Source organism: Cherax quadricarinatus, chromosome 10 (genome assembly GCF_038502225.1).
Source record: "Cherax quadricarinatus isolate ZL_2023a chromosome 10, ASM3850222v1, whole genome shotgun sequence".
Lineage (NCBI taxonomy): Eukaryota > Metazoa > Arthropoda > Malacostraca > Decapoda > Parastacidae > Cherax > Cherax quadricarinatus.
In genome coordinates this window covers 3,293,337-3,311,053 of record NC_091301.1, presented here as the reverse complement: position 1 = coordinate 3,311,053, position 17,717 = coordinate 3,293,337, and the positions used below count along the sequence as shown (strand labels likewise).

The following is a 17,717-nucleotide window of genomic DNA, read 5'->3' as shown; positions in this document are numbered from 1 at the left end:
TGTGTCCCTGACATGTTGATGCATGAGGTTTTCAAGTACCACATCCATCATCTTGGCTCTCCATGTTTCGGGACCCCCATGTGGCTCCAGGTTTTCCCAGTCGATCTCCCTGTGGTTGAAATCGCCCATTACCAGTAACTTTGCTCTGCTCGAGTGAGCTCTTCTTGCCGCTTCAGCCAGTGTGTCCACCATCACCCTGTTGTTTTCTCTTGGTCTGTGTATGTGTGTGTGTGTGTGTGTGTGTGTGTGTGTGTGTGTGTGTGTGTGTGTGTGTGTGTACTCACCTATTTGTACTCACCTATTTGTGGTTGCAGGGGTCGAGTCCTAGCTCCTGGCCCCGCCTCTTCACCGGTTGCTACTAGACCCTCTCTCTCCCCGCTCCATGAGCTTTATCAAACCTCGTCTTAAAACTGTGTATGGTTCCTGCCTCCACTACGTCATTTTCTAGGCTATTCCACTGCCTTACAACTCTATGACTGAAGAAATACTTCCTACTATCTCTCTGACTCATTTGTGTCTTCAACTTCCAATTGTGGCCTCTTGTTTCTGTGTCCCCTCCCTGGAACATCCTGTCCTTGTCCACCTTGTCTATTCCACGCAGTATTTTATATGTCGTTATCATGTCTCCCCTGACCCTCCTGTCCTCCAGTGTCGTCAGGCCGATTTCCCTTAATCTTTCTTCATAGGACATTCCCCTTAGCTCTGGAACTAACCTTGTTGCAAACCTTTGTACTTTCTCTAGTTTCTTGACGTGCTTTATCAAGTGCGGGTTCCAAACAGGTGCTGCATACTCCAGTATGGGCCTGACATACACGGTGTACAGTGTCTTGAATGATTCCTTACTAAGGTGTCGGAATGCTGTTCTCAGGTTTGCCAGGCGCCCATATGCTGCAGCAGTTATCTGATTGATGTGTGCTTCCGGAGACATGCTCGGTGTTATACTCACCCCAAGATCTTTCTCCTTGAGTGAGGTTTGCAGTCTTTGGCCACCTAGCCTATACTCTGTCTGTGGTCTTCTGTGCCCTTCCCCTATCTTCATGACTTTGCATTTGGCAGGATTAAATTCGAGAAGCCATTTGCTGGACCAGGTGTCCAGTCTGTCCAGGTCTCTTTGAAGTCCTGCCTGGTCCTCATCAGATTTAATTCTCCTCATTAACTTCACATCATCTGCAAACAGGGACACTTCTGAGTCTAACCCTTCCGTCATGTCGTTCACATATACCAAAAATAGCACTGGTCCTAGGACCGACCCCTGTGGGACCCCGCTCGTCACAGGTGCCCACTGTGATACATCATTACGTACCATGACTCGTTGTTGCCTCCCTGTCAGGTATTCTCTGATCCATTGCAGTGCCCTTCCTGTTATATGCGCCTGATGCTCTAGCTTCTGCACTAATCTCTTGTGAGGAACTGTGTCAAAGGCCTTCTTGCAGTCCAAGAAGATGCAATCAACCCACCCCTCTCTCTCTTGTCTTACTTCTGTTATTTTATCATAAAACTCCAGAAGGTTTGTGACACAGGATTTGCCTTCCGTGAATCCGTGCTGGTTGGCATTTATACTCCTGTTCCGTTCCAGGTGCTCCACCACTCTCCTCCTGATAATCTTCTCCATAATTTTGCATACTATACACGTCAATGACACAGGTCTATAGTTTAGTGCCTCTTTTCTGTCTCCTTTTTTGAAAATGGGAACTACATTTGCTGTCTTCCATACCTCAGGTAGTTGCCCAGTTTCCAGGGATGTGTTGAAGATTGTGGTAAGTGGTACGCACAACATATCTGTGTGTGTGTGTGTGTGTGTGTGTGTGTGTGTGTGTGTGTGTGTGTGTGTGTGTGTGTGTGTGTGTGTGTGTGTGTGTGTGTGTGTGTGTGTGTGTGTGTGGACCACACAACAATCCTTAGCTGTGTGGTCTAGTGGTCTAAAGCGTCATGCATTTTCTTTCACCATGAGGCGGGCCAAAACAGCATGGGTTCGACTCCTTGGCTAGTGCAGTGTTGTTATTGATATATACATATATATATATATATATATATATATATATATATATATATATATATATATATTTATATATATTTACTTATTTATTTATTAACACATCGGCCGATTCCCACCAAGGCAGGGTGGCCCGAAAAAGAAAAACTTTCACCATCATTCACTTCATCACTGTCTTGCCAGAAGGGTGCTTTACACTACAGTTATAAAACTGCAACATTAACACCCCTCCTTCAGAGTGCAGACACTGTACTTCCCATCTCCAGGACTCAAGTCCGGCCTGCCGGTTTCCCTGAATCCCTTCATAAATGTTACTTTGCTCACACTCCAACAGCACGTTAAGTATTAAAAACCATTTGTCTCCATTCACTCCTATCAAATACGCTCATGCACGTTTGCTGGAAGTCCAAACCCCTCGCACACAAAACCTCCTTTACCCCCTCCCTCCAACCATTTCTAGGCCGACCCCTACCCCGCCTTCCCTCCACTACAGATTTATACACTCTCGAAGTCATTCTGTTTTGTTCCATTGTCTCTACATGTCCGAACCACCTCAACAACCCCTCCTCAGCCCTCTGGATAATAGTTTTGGCAATCCCACACCTTCTCCTAATTTCCAAACTACGAATTCTCTACATTATATTCACACCACACATTGCCCTAAGATATGACATCTATACTGCCTCCAGCCTTCTCCTCGTTGCAACATTCATCACTCATGCTTCACACTCATACAAAAGTGTTGGTGCAACTATATTCTCATACATTCCCCTCTTTGCTTCCACGGACAAAGTTCTTTGTCTCCACAGACTCCTAAGTACACCACTCACCCTTTTCCCCCTCATCAATTCTATGATTCACCTCATCCTTCATAGACCTATCTGCTGACACGTCCACTCCTAAATATCTGAAAGCATTCACCTCCTCCATACTCTCTCCCTCCAATCTGATATCCAATCTTTCGTCACCTAATCTTTTTTTTATCCTCATACCCTTACTTTTTCCTATATTCACTTTTAATTTTCTTCTCTTACATACCCTACCAAATTCATCCACCGACATTTGCAACTTCTCTTCAGAATCTCCCAAAAGCACAGTATTATCAGCAAAGAGCAACTGTGACAATTCCCACTTTGTATTTGATTCTTTATCTTTTAACTCCACACCTCCACACCTCTTTCCAAAACCCTCGCATTCACTTCTCTCACAACCCCATCTATAAATATACTGAACAACCACGGTGACATCACACATCCTTGTGTAAGGCCTACTTTTACTTGGAAATAATCTCCTTCTCTCCTACATACTCTAACCTGAGCCTCACTATCCTCGTAAAAACTCTTCACTGCTTTCAGTAACCTACCTCCTATACCATACACCTGCAACATCTGCCACATTGCCATCCCTATCCACCCTGTCATATGCCTTTTCCAAATCCATAAATGCCATAAAAACCTCTTTACCCTTATCTAAATACTGTTCACCTATATGTTTCACTGTAAACACTTCGTCTACACACCCCCTACCTTTCCTAAAGCCTCCTTGTTCATCTGCTATCCTACTCTCCGTCTTACTCTTCTTTCAATAATAACTCTACCATACACTTTACTAGGTATACTCAAGAGACTTATTCCCCTATAATTTTTGCACTCTCTTTTATCCCCTTACAAAGGAACTATGGTCAGAGAAATAGCAAACATCAAACTAAAGCTAAAGGAATCTTATAGGAGTCAGGAATCGCGGGGAGAACTAAAAGTCATAAATGAAATCGAAAGAAACCCAAAGTATTTCTTTTCTTATGCCAAATCAAAGTCGAGAACAACATCCAGTATTTGGCCCCTACTTAAACAAGATGGGTCCTACACAGATGACAGCAAGGAAATGAGTGAGCTACTCAAGTCCCAATATGACTCAGTTTTTAGCAAGCCGCTAACCAGACTGAGAGTCGAAGATCTAAATTAATTTTTTTATGAGAGAGCCACAGAATTTGGTAAACACAAGCCTATCTGATGTTATCCTGACGCCAAATGACTTCGAACAGGCGATAAATGACATGCCCATGCACTCTGCCCCAGGGCCAGACTCATGGAACTCCGTGTTCATCAAGAACTGCAAGAAGCCCCTATCACGTGCTTTTACCATCCTATGGAGAGGGAGCATGGACACGGGGGTCGTCCCACAGTTACTAAAAACAACAAACATAGCCCCACTCCACAAAGGGGGCAGTAAAGCAATAGCGAAGAACTACAGACCGATAGCACTAACATCCCACATCATAAAAATCTTTGAAAGAGTCCTAAGAAGCAAGATCGCCACCCATCTAGATACCCATCAATTACACAAGCCATTGCAACATGGGTTTAGAGCAGGTCGCTCCTGTCTGTTCCAACTACTGGATCACTACGACAAGGTCCTAGATGCACTAGAAGACAAAAAGAATGCAGATGTAATATATACAGACTTTGCAAAAGCCTTTGACAAATGTGACCATGGCGTAATAGCGCACAAAATGCGTGCTAAAGGAATAACAGGAAAAGTTGGTAGATGGATCTATAATTTCCTCACAAACAGAACACAAAGAGTAGTAGTCAACAGAATAAAATCTGAAACGGCTACGGTGAAAAGCTCTGTTCCACAAGGCACAGTACTCGCTCCCATCTGGTTTCTCATCCTCATACCTGACATAGACAAGGATGTCAGCCACAGCACCGTGTCTTCCTTTTCAGATGACACCCGAATCTGCATGACAGTGTCTTCCATTGCAGACACTGCAAAGCTCCAGGCGGACATCAACCAAATCTTTCATTGGGCTGCAGAAAACAATATGAAGTTCAACGATGAGAAATTTCAATTACTCCGATATGTTAAACATGAGGAAATTAAATCTTCATCAGAGTACAAAACAAATTCCGGCCACAAAATAGAGCGAAAAAAATGACAGGATGGATAATGAGAACCTTCAAAACTAGGGATGCCAAGCCCATGATGACACTCTTCAGGTCACTTGTTCTATCTAGGCTGGAATATTGCTGCACACTAACAGCACTTTTCAAGGAAGGTGAAATTGCTGACCTAGAAAATGTACAGAGAACCTTCACGGCGCGCATGACGGAGATAAAACACCTCAGTTACTGGGAGCGCTTGAAGTTCCTGAACCTGTACTCCCTGGAATGCAGGCGGGAGAGATACATGATTATATACACCTGGAAAATCCTAGAGGGACTAGTACCGAACTTGCACACGAAAATCACTCACAACGAAAGCAAAAGACTCGGCAGACGATGCAACATCCCCCCAATGAAAAGCAGGGGTGTCACTAGCACGTTAAGAGACAATACAATAAGTGTCAGCGGCCCGAGACTGTTCAACTGCCTCCCAGCATACATAAGGGGGATTACCAATAGACCCCTGGCTGTCTTCAAGCAGGCACTGGACAAGCACCTAAAGTCGGTACCTGACCAGCCGGGCTGTGGCTCGTACGTTGGATTGCGTGAAGCCAGCAGTAACAGCCTGGTTGATCAGGCTCTGATCCACCAGGAAGCCTGGTCACAGACCGGGCCGCGGGGGCGTTGACCCCCGGAACTCTCTCCAGGTAAACTCCAGGTAATGCTCTCTGCCAATCCCTAGGTACCTTATCCTCTTCCATACATTTATTAAATAATAGCACCAACCACTTCATAACTATATCCCCACCTGCTTTTAACATTTCTATCTTTATCCCATCAGTCCCAGTTGCCTAACCCCCTTTCATTCTGCCCACTGCGTCACGAACTTCCCCCACACTCATAAATGGCTCTTCCTCACTCCTACAAGATGTTATTCCTCCTTGCATCCTCCTTATTCATCCTTTTGCGATGACACCCGAATCTGCATGACATTGTCTTCCATTGCAGACACTGCAAGGCTCCAGGCGGACATCAACCAAATCTTTCAGTGGGCTGCAGAAAACAATATGAAGTTCAACGATGAGAAATTTCAATTACTCAGATATGGTAAACACGAGGAAATTAAATCTTCATCAGAGTACAAAACAAATTCTGGCCACAAAATAGAGCGAAACACCAACGTCAAAGACCTGGGAGTGATCATGTCGGAGGATCTCACCTTCAAGGACCATAACATTGTATCAATCGCATCTGCTAGAAAAATGACAGGATGGATAATGAGAACCTTCAGAACTAGGGAGGCCAAGCCCATGATGACACTCTTCAGGTCACTTGTTCTATCTAGGCTGGAATATTGCTGCACACTAACAGCACCTTTCAAGGCAGGTGAAATTGCTGAACTAGAAAATGTACAGAGAACTTTCACGGCGCGCATAACGGAGATAAAACACCTCAATTACTGGGAGCGCTTGAGGTTCCTGAACCTGTATTCCCTGGAATGCAGGTGGGAGAGATACATGATTATATACACCTGGAAAATCCTAGAGGGACTAGTACCGAACTTGCACACGAAAATCACTCACTACGAAAGCAAAAGACTTGGCAGACGATGCAACATCCCCCCAATGAAAAGCAGGGGTGTCACTAGCACGTTAAGAGACCATACAATAAGTGTCAGGGGCCCGAGACTGTTCAACTGCCTCCCAGCATACATAAGGGGGATTACCAACAGACCCCTGGCAGTCTTCAAGCTGGCACTGGACAAGCACCTAAAGTCGGTTCCTGACCAGCCGGGCTGTGGCTCGTACGTTGGTTTGCGTGCAGCCAACAGCAACAGCCTGGTTGATCAGGCTCTGATCCACCAGGAGGCCTGGTCACAGACCGGGCCGCGGGGGCGTTGACCCCCGGAACTCTCTCCAGGTAAACATGAAATCACAGCTTCCCTATCTTCATCAACATTTAACAATTCCTCTATATATATATATATATATATATATATATATATATATATATATATATATATATATATATATATATATATATATATATATATATATATACATATATATGTGTGTGTGTGTGTGTGTGTGCAGTGGCGTCGTAAGGGGGCGGGCCGCCCCGGGTGACACCACAGAGCCTCTAAAGAAGGTGACACTAATGACCAAAACAGTGCTGCAGCAACATAAGAGAAAAATCCTTCGTTTCTATATAGCCTCTTATATGATTACAGTGTACAGATAAGACTATATAGGGAAAATCATTGATCTTAATGATGTGATAGATGATTTTGCAGGATTGAAGGCAAGGAAATGTAACATCAGATTCACTGAGATGTTACCTGTACTCAAGGTTAAATGTAAGATCAAATTCACTGAGATGTTACCTGTACTCAAGGTCATATGTAAGATCAGATTTACTGAGACGTTACCTGTATTCAAGGTCAAATCGGAACTAGTGTTTCTCTGATATTTGCAGTGTTTTTCTTTATTTTTCAAGTTTTTTTTTTTTGTATTGTTGATGATGAATAAATGTATGATCTGTTGGCTGTACTCAAAGTGGTATTTGAGTTCATGTTTCCTCAACATTACTACGATTATTTATCATTAATAAAGTTGAGAAGTATTCTAATTTTCTAACAGGTCCACTTTCAGGACATTTCTACTTGTTGGGTAAAGTCTGACTTAAAAGTCCGTCACGCACACCGTAAAGTGCAAATATTTGACCGTGTATTTGCCAGGTTGAAAATCTTCTGGTAGCCATCCCTGTATTCTCTGGTAACTATTCACTTTATTAACAGTGCATCGTCCAAGGACAAATAAGACACTGGTCAGGCATATTTTTTACATGTATCAGAAACAATGTTGGGATACTGGGATTTTGCTAGCCATGTTGGTCGAGCCTGTTACAAGTCCCGTAGCTCGATAGGTAGCGCACTCAGCTCACATTGAGGTCCGGAGGTCGATGCTCGGTACGGGTGGAAACATTAAGACGTGTTTCCTTAAGACACCTGCTGTCCATGTTCAACTAACAGTAAAACAGGTACCTAGGTGTTAGTCGACTGGTGTGGGCCGCATCCTGGGACAAAATTTACCTAATTTGCCCGAAATGCTCAGCATAAAAAACCAACCATACCCCGGCCGGAATTGAACTCGCGGTCAGCATAACAAGCGGCTTTCTATATAGCAGTATGTCACTGATGTCAGCTAGGACTGTATGTGTATACCTTGTACATATAGAAATGAATATTATTATTATTATTATTATTATTATTATTATTATTATTATTATTATTATTATTATTATTATTATTATTATTATTATTATCTATCCAAACCATTAGTTTCTGTGTCCCCCGTTCATATATTGTTTGATTCAGCGACGTACATTCCTCGTTGTCTATGCCTGCTACAACAGTTTGTGGACTAGTGTCTTGTTGGGAATAATATCAAATGCCTTCTTGTTGCTCGGAAAAATGCATTTACTCATTCATCATTGTTCTCTGTTACCTTTCCTAGAGCTTCAGTACGTTTATGAGATATGGTTTACTTTTCTTAAATACGCGTTGGCTTTCATGTAAAGCTACATACCTTTCCTGGTAATCATACCACTCTCCTTATTATCTACTCCATTAGCATACACATTAACGATGCCGATCTGTAGTGCACTGCTGTCTGTCTATTCTTCGGAGCTGTATTATGAGATTTAGCACTTGTCTTTTAACACATGTGTAATAATAATCCGAAGTAAAAATGGTTATAAATGACCATAATTTTTAAAGGGGTGGACCGGTAAGCCAGCGGAAGACCTCGGTCACATGACCAAAAGCTCCAAAGGCGGGTCATCATCTGACTAAGACCCGCGTCAGGAAACATTTCTCCTGTTTCCTGACGAACCTTACCTAACCTAACCTAATAATCCGAAATACTGAAACAACTTTTTGAAATTCTCCAGCTTTTGTCCTGTGTCTCCGACAACTTGTAGGTTTTTGCTAGTTGTTCACACAATGATTCTGCTCTCTCTGTTTCCTAAACAACATTTTCACTTCATCTCAAATTGCTCAGCTTTAGCTGGCCTCTGTTTTCACCTGCTGACTGGTAACCCCCTTCCCTCAGTGAGTACCTCACTGACACACTTGTTCAGTTCCTTACAGACATTCTATCAATCCTGTCATTACGTATCTTTTCTTCTTGGTTAATAATTCGTATCGCTTTGTGCTTTACGGATCATCATCTGTGCGATACGACTATTCAGAATTTATGGTTCTAATATCGTTTTTGCTATTATATCATTCCCATATTGTCACTTTGTTTCTCTTCTAACCCTTGCATTCTTTTCTGTCTCTACTGCTCATTTCTCTGTTGATCTCTCTTGTCTAATTTCTAAATATTTTCTATCTCGTGTAGCCAGAATTTCATTCTCAGGGTTAAGAGGTACTTAAAATAATAAGATGTTGAATAAATCAAAGGAATCGTCTTAAAAATAAACATGATCACTGGTGAATATGATACAGTGGAAATTAACTATTAATTGAAAAAAAAGAAGTATTTTCCTCTAGTGAAACTTTAACCCCACTTCCCTCGTGGCTGCGCCACTGCCTGGTTCATTTAAACAAGGCAGCCCAAGAATAGGACAGCGTGATCAATCTTTCCTGGTGGGAATTCATATTCTGTCTCTCAGCTATTTAATGTCTCGAATGTGAAGACCAGGTCTAGCCTTCCTGGCTCATTACCTGCTCCCTCTGTCTCTCTGTCTGTCTGTCTGTCTGTCTGTCTGTCTGTCTGTCTGTCTCTCTCTCTCTCTCTCTCTCTCTCTCTCTCTCTCTCTCTCTCTCTCTCTCTCTCTCTCTCTCTCTCTCTCTCTCTCTCTCTCTCTCTCTCTCTCTCTCTCTCTCTTGTAGTTTTCCAGCTTCTCCTCCATCAATCTGGCTATCCACTAGAAGGTTTCTCATGTAGGTTCCATTTCTCACAGTCAATTTACCCGTGAAGTCTTCCATGATCAGCAGTTTTGCATTTTGCCTCGAGGGCTCAAGTTGCCGCTTCTTCTATAGTATTTGCCATGACCCTGTTGCCTTCTACGTACCTGTACTTGTCCGAGTACTTCGTCTTGGTCTGGTGCTATTAACTGGAGGATTATAGGTTACTACCTTGGGTTCCCAGTGTGGTTATTGTCTTCATTGCTGCTCATCCTTCTCATTTCCTCGAAACTTCAGTTGTTCTTTACAAGCAATGTCACTTCTCTTTCAGCTGATCTTTCATTTTTTTCTGTGATTTCTATGAGGTCACTATAAATGTCACTACAACAAGCTGCCAACTTTGCGGAGGAAGGCAGGTGTGTGGTAGTGATGGAGGATGAGCCATGACTGACAGTGGCGGAGGATGAGTCATGACTGACACTGGTGGAGGATGAGCCATGACTGACAGTGGCGGAGGATGAGTCATGACTGACACTGGTGGAGGATGAGCCATGACTGACAGTGGTGGAAGTGAGCAATGGCAGTGGAAGGGGAGTGACAGTGGTGGAGGATGAGCTATGACTGACAATGATGAAGATCAACAATGACATGGAAGGAGGAGGGGAGGGTACTGCCGGGGCCCTTCACCTCCAGGGCCCCTCCGGCGGGGGCCACCACCTCCTGGTCCCTCTAGCGGTACCTCTACCTTCTGGGTCCCTCTGGCGGGGCTTCCCTCTCTTGAGCCCCTCTGGCGGGGCCACCACCTGGGTCCCTTTGGCGGGGGCTCTACCTCCTAGGTCCCTCTGACGGGACCACCACTCCCTGGGTCCGTCTGGTGGGGCCTCCACCTCTTGGGACCCTCTGGTGGGGCCTCCACCTCCTGGGTCCTTTTGGCGGGGCTTCCACCTCTTGGGTCCCTCTGGCGGGTCCTCCACCTCCTGGGTCCCTCTGGTAATCCCCACATACAAGGTCTCCTCTCTTACGGTCCCCACCTGTTTGCTCTCAGTCAACTCCCATCCTGCACTGCCGATACACCGCTCACCTGCACATAGGTGAGACATTTCCCTCTTACTACCCTGACAGTGCCTATGATGTCGTATATATATATATATATATATATATATATATATATATATATATATATATATATATATATATATATATATATATATATATAATATATACGACAAGTGAGGCAGGCGCAAACAGTATTTACTAGTGTGGGAACTGAAAACTGCAACAAGAAATGATCCACAACAGAAACAAGAGTAAATGTTTCATTTTTTAAACCAACAAATAACTTTACATGTTTGTATAGAGTATCTCATTATAGTTTAGGCTAGTGTTCACTAATTCTGTGGTAATTTGTTAGGCAAAACAGCACAAGGCAGTGCGACGCAAACATAGACAAAAAAAAGTGAAAAAAAAGCACTAGGAACAATTTTTTGGGACAACGTATAGTTCTGTGTAGAACCTTATTATAGCTGGACAAAGTACTTCACAGAGCGAAACGTTTTCTTAGTAACAGCAGTACGACGTTTACAACGCCTGGGGAGGAACGGACGACAATCAAGTTCAGCCTAAGGAATAATAATATCTTTATTTCTACAAGTACATGTACAAGGTATATAGACCATAGCTGACATCAGTGACATACTACTATATAGAAAGTCGCTTTATGCAGAGCATTTCGGGCAAATTAGGCCAGTTTTGTCCCAGGACGCGACCCACACCAGTCGAATAACACCCAGGTACCCATTTTATACTGATAGATGAACAGGGACAGCAGGTGTCTTATGGAAACAACGTCCTAATATTTTCCAGCTGTACCGGGGATTCGAACTCTGGACCTCAGTGTATGAGCTGAGTGCGCTAGCGATCGAGCTACGGGACACCGGGAAGGAGGAAAAGGTTTAATTCCTTGAATCAAGGGTCCCTCACCAACATCAAGATACCTCTCTAGAGGCGGCAAAAAACTCTTAACATTTGTAGAAGTATGCGGACTTTCTCTTGCCTTGAACATTCAGTCAGCTTTCAACTACTGTGGTGACCAGCGGTAACTGCAGACACGAGAGGTGATCGCAAGTGGATGTATATGGACAGGGTGTATATCGCTCACTGTATATATACCTGGAGTTTACCTGGAGAGAGTTCCGGGGGTCAACGCCCCCGCGGCCCGGTCTGAGACCAGGCCTCCTGGTGGATCAGAGCCTGATCAACCAGGCTGTTGCTGCTGGCTGCACGCAAACCAACATACGAGCCACAGCCCGGCTGATCCGGAACTGACTTTAGGTGCTTGTCCAGTGCCAGCTTGAAGACTGCCAGGGGTCTGTTGGTAATCCCCCTTATGTGTGCTGGGAGGCAGTTGAACAGTCTCGGGCCCCTGACACTTATTGTATGGTCTCTTAACGTGCTAGTGACACCCCTGCTTTTCATTGGGGGGATGGTGCATCGTCTGCCAAGTCTTTTGCTTTCGTAGTGGGTGATTTTCGTGTGCAAGTTCGGTACTAGTCCCTCTAGGATTTTCCAGGTGTATATAATCATGTATCTCTCCCTCCTGCGTTCCAGGGAATACAGGTTTAGGAACCTCAAGCGCTCCCAATAATTGAGGTGTTTTATCTCCGTTATCCGCGCCGTGAAAGTTCTCTGTACATTTTCTAGGTCGGCAATTTCACCTGCCTTGAAAGGTGCTGTTAGTGTGCAGCAATATTCCAGCCTAGATAGAACAAGTGACCTGAAGAGTGTCATCATGGGCTTGGCCTCCCTAGTTTTGAAGGTTCTCATTATCCATCCTGTCATTTTTCTAGCAGATGCGATTGATACAATGTTATGGTCCTTGAAGGTGAGATCCTCCGACATGATCACTCCCAGGTCTTTGACGTTGGTGTTTCGCTCTATTTTGTGGCCAGAATTTGTTTTGTACTCTGATGAAGATTTAATTTCCTCATGTTTACCATATCTGAGTAATTGAAATTTCTCATCGTTGAACTTCATATTGTTTTCTGCAGCCCACTGAAAGATTTGGTTGATGTCTGCCTGGAGCTTTGCAGTGTCTGCAATGGAAGACACTGTCATGCAGATTCGGGTGTCATCTGCAAAGGAAGACACGGTGCTGTGGCTGACATCCTTGTCTATGTCGGATATAAGGATGAGGAACAAGATGGGAGCGAGTACTGTGCCTTGTGGAACAGAGCTTTTCACCGTAGCTGCCTCGGACTTTACTCTGTTGACGACTACTCTCTGTGTTCTGTTAGTGAGGAAATTATAGATCCATCGACCGACTTTTCCTGTTATTCCTTTAGCACGCATTTTGTGCGCTATTACGCCATGGTCACACTTGTCGAAGGCTTTTGCAAAGTCTGTATATATTACATCTGCATTCTTTTTGTCTTCTAGTGCATTTAGGACCTTGTCGTAGTGGTCCAATAGTTGAGACAGACAGGAGCGACCTGTTCTAAACCCAGAGGTGCATATCTGTTTGTGTATGTACCACTTTTTTTTTGTTTTAACTTCCACCTGGGTTTTCCTCTTCAAATTTTGACAATTTTAAGGCTTGCTGAACCCCTGTGGGACATTCTATACCCGAAATGCCTTGGCATGATAGTGGCTTTCTTTGTACCACTCAAATTATGAAATGTAAACACACAATGTAAATTTAGTGGAGAAATAAAATGTTGATTTGATTTGATCTGAAGAGTCGTGAAGGCTCGTACCTCCGTCAGCATAGTTCTGTTCTCGCAGCCAGGCTTCCACACCTCCTTTTTTCAGACAACAGATTAACTTCAAGACAACAGTCAGTTTTACATTTGTCATTCGACCTCTGTGGTGAGCGGACGTCGCTTTGACTGCCCTCTGCTGGCCGTTGGAGCAAGCTGTGATTGTTTCAACATGGTGCAGCAAGGAAGGAGGAGGGTTAACAATGTCTTTATAGAGCTGGTGCGTGGGGCTGTGACGGCCCAAACAGCTTCTGTTATCCTGCCGGCCATCATCAGGGATATCTATGGAGTGGCTGATGAAGAACTTTATGGAGTAGCACTTAATGGGGCCTATCGGGTCTTTGTTAAGCTCCGATCAGCAAGTGCCTACGAGCGGCTGGTGGACAAATTTCAAGATGGTTGTGTGGGTGTTAACCCAGCTGTCACAGTGAGGCTCATTGATGTGTCTCGTTACTTCACGTGGGTTAAGGTGCATAACATGCCTTTTGAGGCCAATGAGACTGATTTGCGAGATGTTTTCAGCAGATGTGGAACTGTGCATGTGGCGACCATTGGGAAGTGGACGGAGGGCACATACACCGGCCTCCTTGAAGGTACCTTCTCGCTGAAGATGACTTTGAAGCACCCCATACCATCATACATAGTGATGAGTGACTTTCGTATGCAAGTGATGGTTTCTTATGCGGGGCAGTGCCGCACTCTTCCTTTAGAGCGTACGACCACATTGCAGTGCAATGTGGTCGCCAACAGTGGAAGCAGGACATGGGGCATCATCCCATGGCAGAGCCCATTCAGGAGGTGACAGTAGTGCCTGAATCAGGTGCACATCCAAAGACATCATTGCGGAGCAAAGAAGTGGAGCAGGAGGAGCTGCTTGAGGGGTCTTGTGTGACTACCTGGGGAATCTTCCTGTTTGCCGGCTATGCCGGGTGTGGAGGGCAGAACACCCATGGAGGAGAGAGTGCTGCAGGGTTTGTTGGGAACGCCTGGTGTGGCGGACAAGGAGGGGCTTGGAGAGACCCTCGGGAATGTGTCTTGTATGAGGTCACAGGATGTGGTGGAGCTGGTTGAGGGGCAGGCCACTGGGGTGGATGTATTCACCATGGAGGTGGTGGTTCATAACGAAGGCCCTCTGGAGGTGGCTATAGAGGTGGAGAGCGGGTCACGCAAATGGGCGGAGGCACTGTTGGACTCTGCTGATGTCCTCACCCCGGCGCAGAGGCCTGGCAGGAAGGTGTGGGCAGATGTGGCATGGGGTGGCCCTAAGGGGGCCAAGGGGCCTGGTGGCGGCCACAGGAGGTCCTCAGGTTTCTGGTAGTGAGCGTGGTGGCAGACGCTGCCAGGCGTCTAGTGGCGGGTCAGTGCCGAAGGGGCACAAAGTATGGCCAGCTTGAAGTGTGTCTCAGTGACTGTAAATGGGTTGCAGAATAGAGTGAGGTGTATGTGGTTCTTGGATTTTCTCTGTAGGTTTGGGGTGGATGTGGCTTTTGTGCAAGAGCACAATTACAAAGCTGGGTGTGAGTTGGTATTGGATGGTTTCCAGGTGTTTGTAGCGAATTCAACTCTACTGAAAGGAGGGGTCACCATCCTTCTGTGAGAGACCAGCCCGTTTGTTGTATACCGTAGTGAGGTGGGGAAGGGCGAGTTGTGCGAGTGGATGGGCTGTGGATGGGGGAGAGGGTGGCACTAGTGTGCGTCTATGGGCCAGCAGAGGGGGATGGGCATGTCAAGAATGCTTTTGTGAGGGATGCATTGGTGTATCACCTCCAGTCGCTTCCCCCCGTGGCAGTTGTGGGGGGTGACTGGAATTGTGTGGTGCACAGGAAAGATGTGGGGCCTCGAGGGGCGGGGTTTTGCTCTGTTGTGCTAGGGGATCTTTTGCGGGGGGTGGGGTTGTGGGATGTGGCTAAGGGTGAAGCATGGAAGGTGGAGTACATGTTTGTGTGGGGAGGGTGTGCCGCTCGATTGGACCAACTGTAAGTAATGCGGACTGCAAGGGTAGAGAGGATGTGTGTGGTGGAGGTAGCATATTCAGATCATCAGGCGATTTTCGTGGAATTGGGGTGGGATGGGTTGCCAAGGAGGCATTGGAGTTTTTGGAAATTGAACATTAGGCTCCTTGCAGATGGAGAGGGAAGGGAGGGGTTTGCGGGAATGTGGAAGGAGTTGTGGTCAGGGGCTGAGGCTGTTGGGGATTTGTTGGCATGGTGGAATGGAGTGGCAAAGGGGAGGATTCAGGAGTATTATGTGCAACAGCAAGGGGGAAACTCAAATGACTTTTGAGCTTATTCGGTATTTAGAGGGGAGGTTGAGGGATTGTTATAGTGGAGGGGTTGGGGGTGGAGGCTATCCTGAGGAGGAAATAGAGGGGCTGAAGCAATGCATCAGGGAATTGCAGAATGAGAGGGTTGATGCAGTGTGGGTGAAGGGTGGGTTAGAGGAAGTGTTGTGGGGGTGACAGGCCAATGGTATGTGTTCTGCGGGGGCAGCAGCAGTGTCAGGTGGCCACAGAGATGGAATGTTTGTTAATGCATGCGGAGGTCGGAGGGTATGGTGAGGGGCAGGTGCTTCGTATGACAGAAGGGATGGGTCGTTATGTGGATGAATGGTTCGGAACTTATTTGAGGAGTGTCAGTGTGAATAAGGGGGCAATTGGGCGGTTGGGAGGGCAGGTGGCTAATGTTCTGGGTAAGGGGAATCATATGGCACTGGGAGGGGACACTGAAGAAGGGGAGGTGTGGCAGGCATTATCAAGTATGAGTAGGGGCAAAGCCCCGGGGGTCGACGGTCTGCCTGAGTTCTATTTACAGAATTGGGGAGTACTCAAGGGGTTTTTGGTGAAGCTGTTGAATGAGATGAAGGAGAGGGGTGAGTTGGGAGTTTTGCAGGCAACGGAGGTGGCAGTCTTGGTCCCGAAAGTGGCCAGTCCATGCACGGTGAGGGACTATAGGGTTATTTCTTTGCTGTGTGCGGATTACAAGTAATTCGCTAAAATATTAGGGAACAGGTTGAAGTGTGTGATCGATAGGGTAGTTGCAGTGGGACAGTATGGAATGCCGGGGAGGACTATGTACGAGGGGCATGGGGTGATTCGGGGGTTTGTGGAGAGTGTGCAAGGAGTGGGGGGAGGTGGGTGTTGGCCTTGGATTGGAGGGCAGCATATGATAGTGTTGAGAGGGAGGCATTATGGTGGATAATGAGGAGGCAAGGATTTGGGGATGAGATTGTGAGGTGGGTGCAGACATTGTACCATGGGGTGGGTGTCTGGGTGAAGGTGAATGGGAGGGTGGGGATCGGATCCTGATGGGAAGAGGTCTGCAGCAGGGATGCCCTTTGTTCCAATTACTTTTTGCATGTTTGCAGGACCCATTTTATAGGGCAGTGGAGGTGTGTGTGAGGGGGAGGTGCAGGGGTGGGTAGGGGGAGGAGTGCCAGGGATTGTCGGTTATGTAGATAACACAACGATTCTCGTGCCTGAGGGGGAAGGTTTAGGAGGGGTGGGGGGATTGTGGACCTGTTTGGAGAGGCTGCTAGCATGAGGGTGAATGTGGAGAAGTCTAAGTTTATAGGGTTGGAGGATTGGGAGGGGAGGGTGGGAGGGGAAGGTTGTGAGAGGTGGTGTGTTGTGATCGGATCAAGATTTATGGGATTGAGCATATGCAGGAAGTGCAGCAAGCCAGGATGGTTAATTCAGGGAGTGTCATGGCAAGGGTGATTAGAAGGTTGGACGGGTTGCGGCCGGGTCATTTAACACTTCATCAGTGGGTTATTGTAGTAAACGTTTCACTGTATAGTAAAATTTGGCATGTGGCTACAATGTATCCGTTGTTGCAGTCAGATATTGGGGCATTGTTGAAGAGAGTCTTTTGGTTTATTTGGGGGTCGGGGTGTGATTGGTTATGGAGGGGGTTGTTACTCTCCCAGTGCACAGAGGCGGGCTGGGGTTAATTAATTTGAAGGGTAGGATCATGAGTGTATATGTAAAGAGGGGGTTCCTCCGAGTGGGGGTGTACAGGTGGTGGGCTGCACCTTTTGTATGAGGATGTCAGGAGGTGGTGGGGAGGGAAGGACTTGCACCTTTGAGGACATGTTACAGGTGCTTTTGTATGCTAGGGATGCAGAACACATGTGGGTGGGGGTTATAGAGAAAGTGGTGGGGGAGAGGAAGGTGG

The 17,717-nt window shown here is 46.0% G+C and overlaps 2 protein-coding genes across 3 annotated transcripts in view; one reads left to right on the top strand and one right to left on the bottom strand.

Moving 5' to 3' along the window:
* Nucleotides 1-10,162, bottom strand: part of LOC128687890 (Rieske domain-containing protein) — a 28,497-nt gene extending 18,335 nt beyond the window's left edge. The window contains exon 1 of the mRNA XM_070083511.1: nt 10,022-10,162. Within this exon, the coding sequence (XP_069939612.1) occupies nt 10,022-10,052 (31 nt within the window). The 5' untranslated portion in view covers nt 10,053-10,162. The remainder of the gene's footprint in view (nt 1-10,021) is intronic.
* A 677-nt stretch (nt 10,163-10,839) lies between these two features.
* The window catches only part of LOC128687863 (ileal sodium/bile acid cotransporter-like), a 53,182-nt gene continuing 46,304 nt past the window's right edge, over nt 10,840-17,717 (top strand). The window contains exon 1 of one of the 2 annotated variants that reach the window (XM_070083509.1): nt 10,840-10,881. The gene's annotated coding sequence lies outside the window, so the exon portion shown is untranslated. Of the gene's footprint in view, nt 10,882-11,865; nt 11,905-17,717 lie in introns of those variants that run through there. The other variant, XM_070083510.1, reaches the window with a different exon arrangement.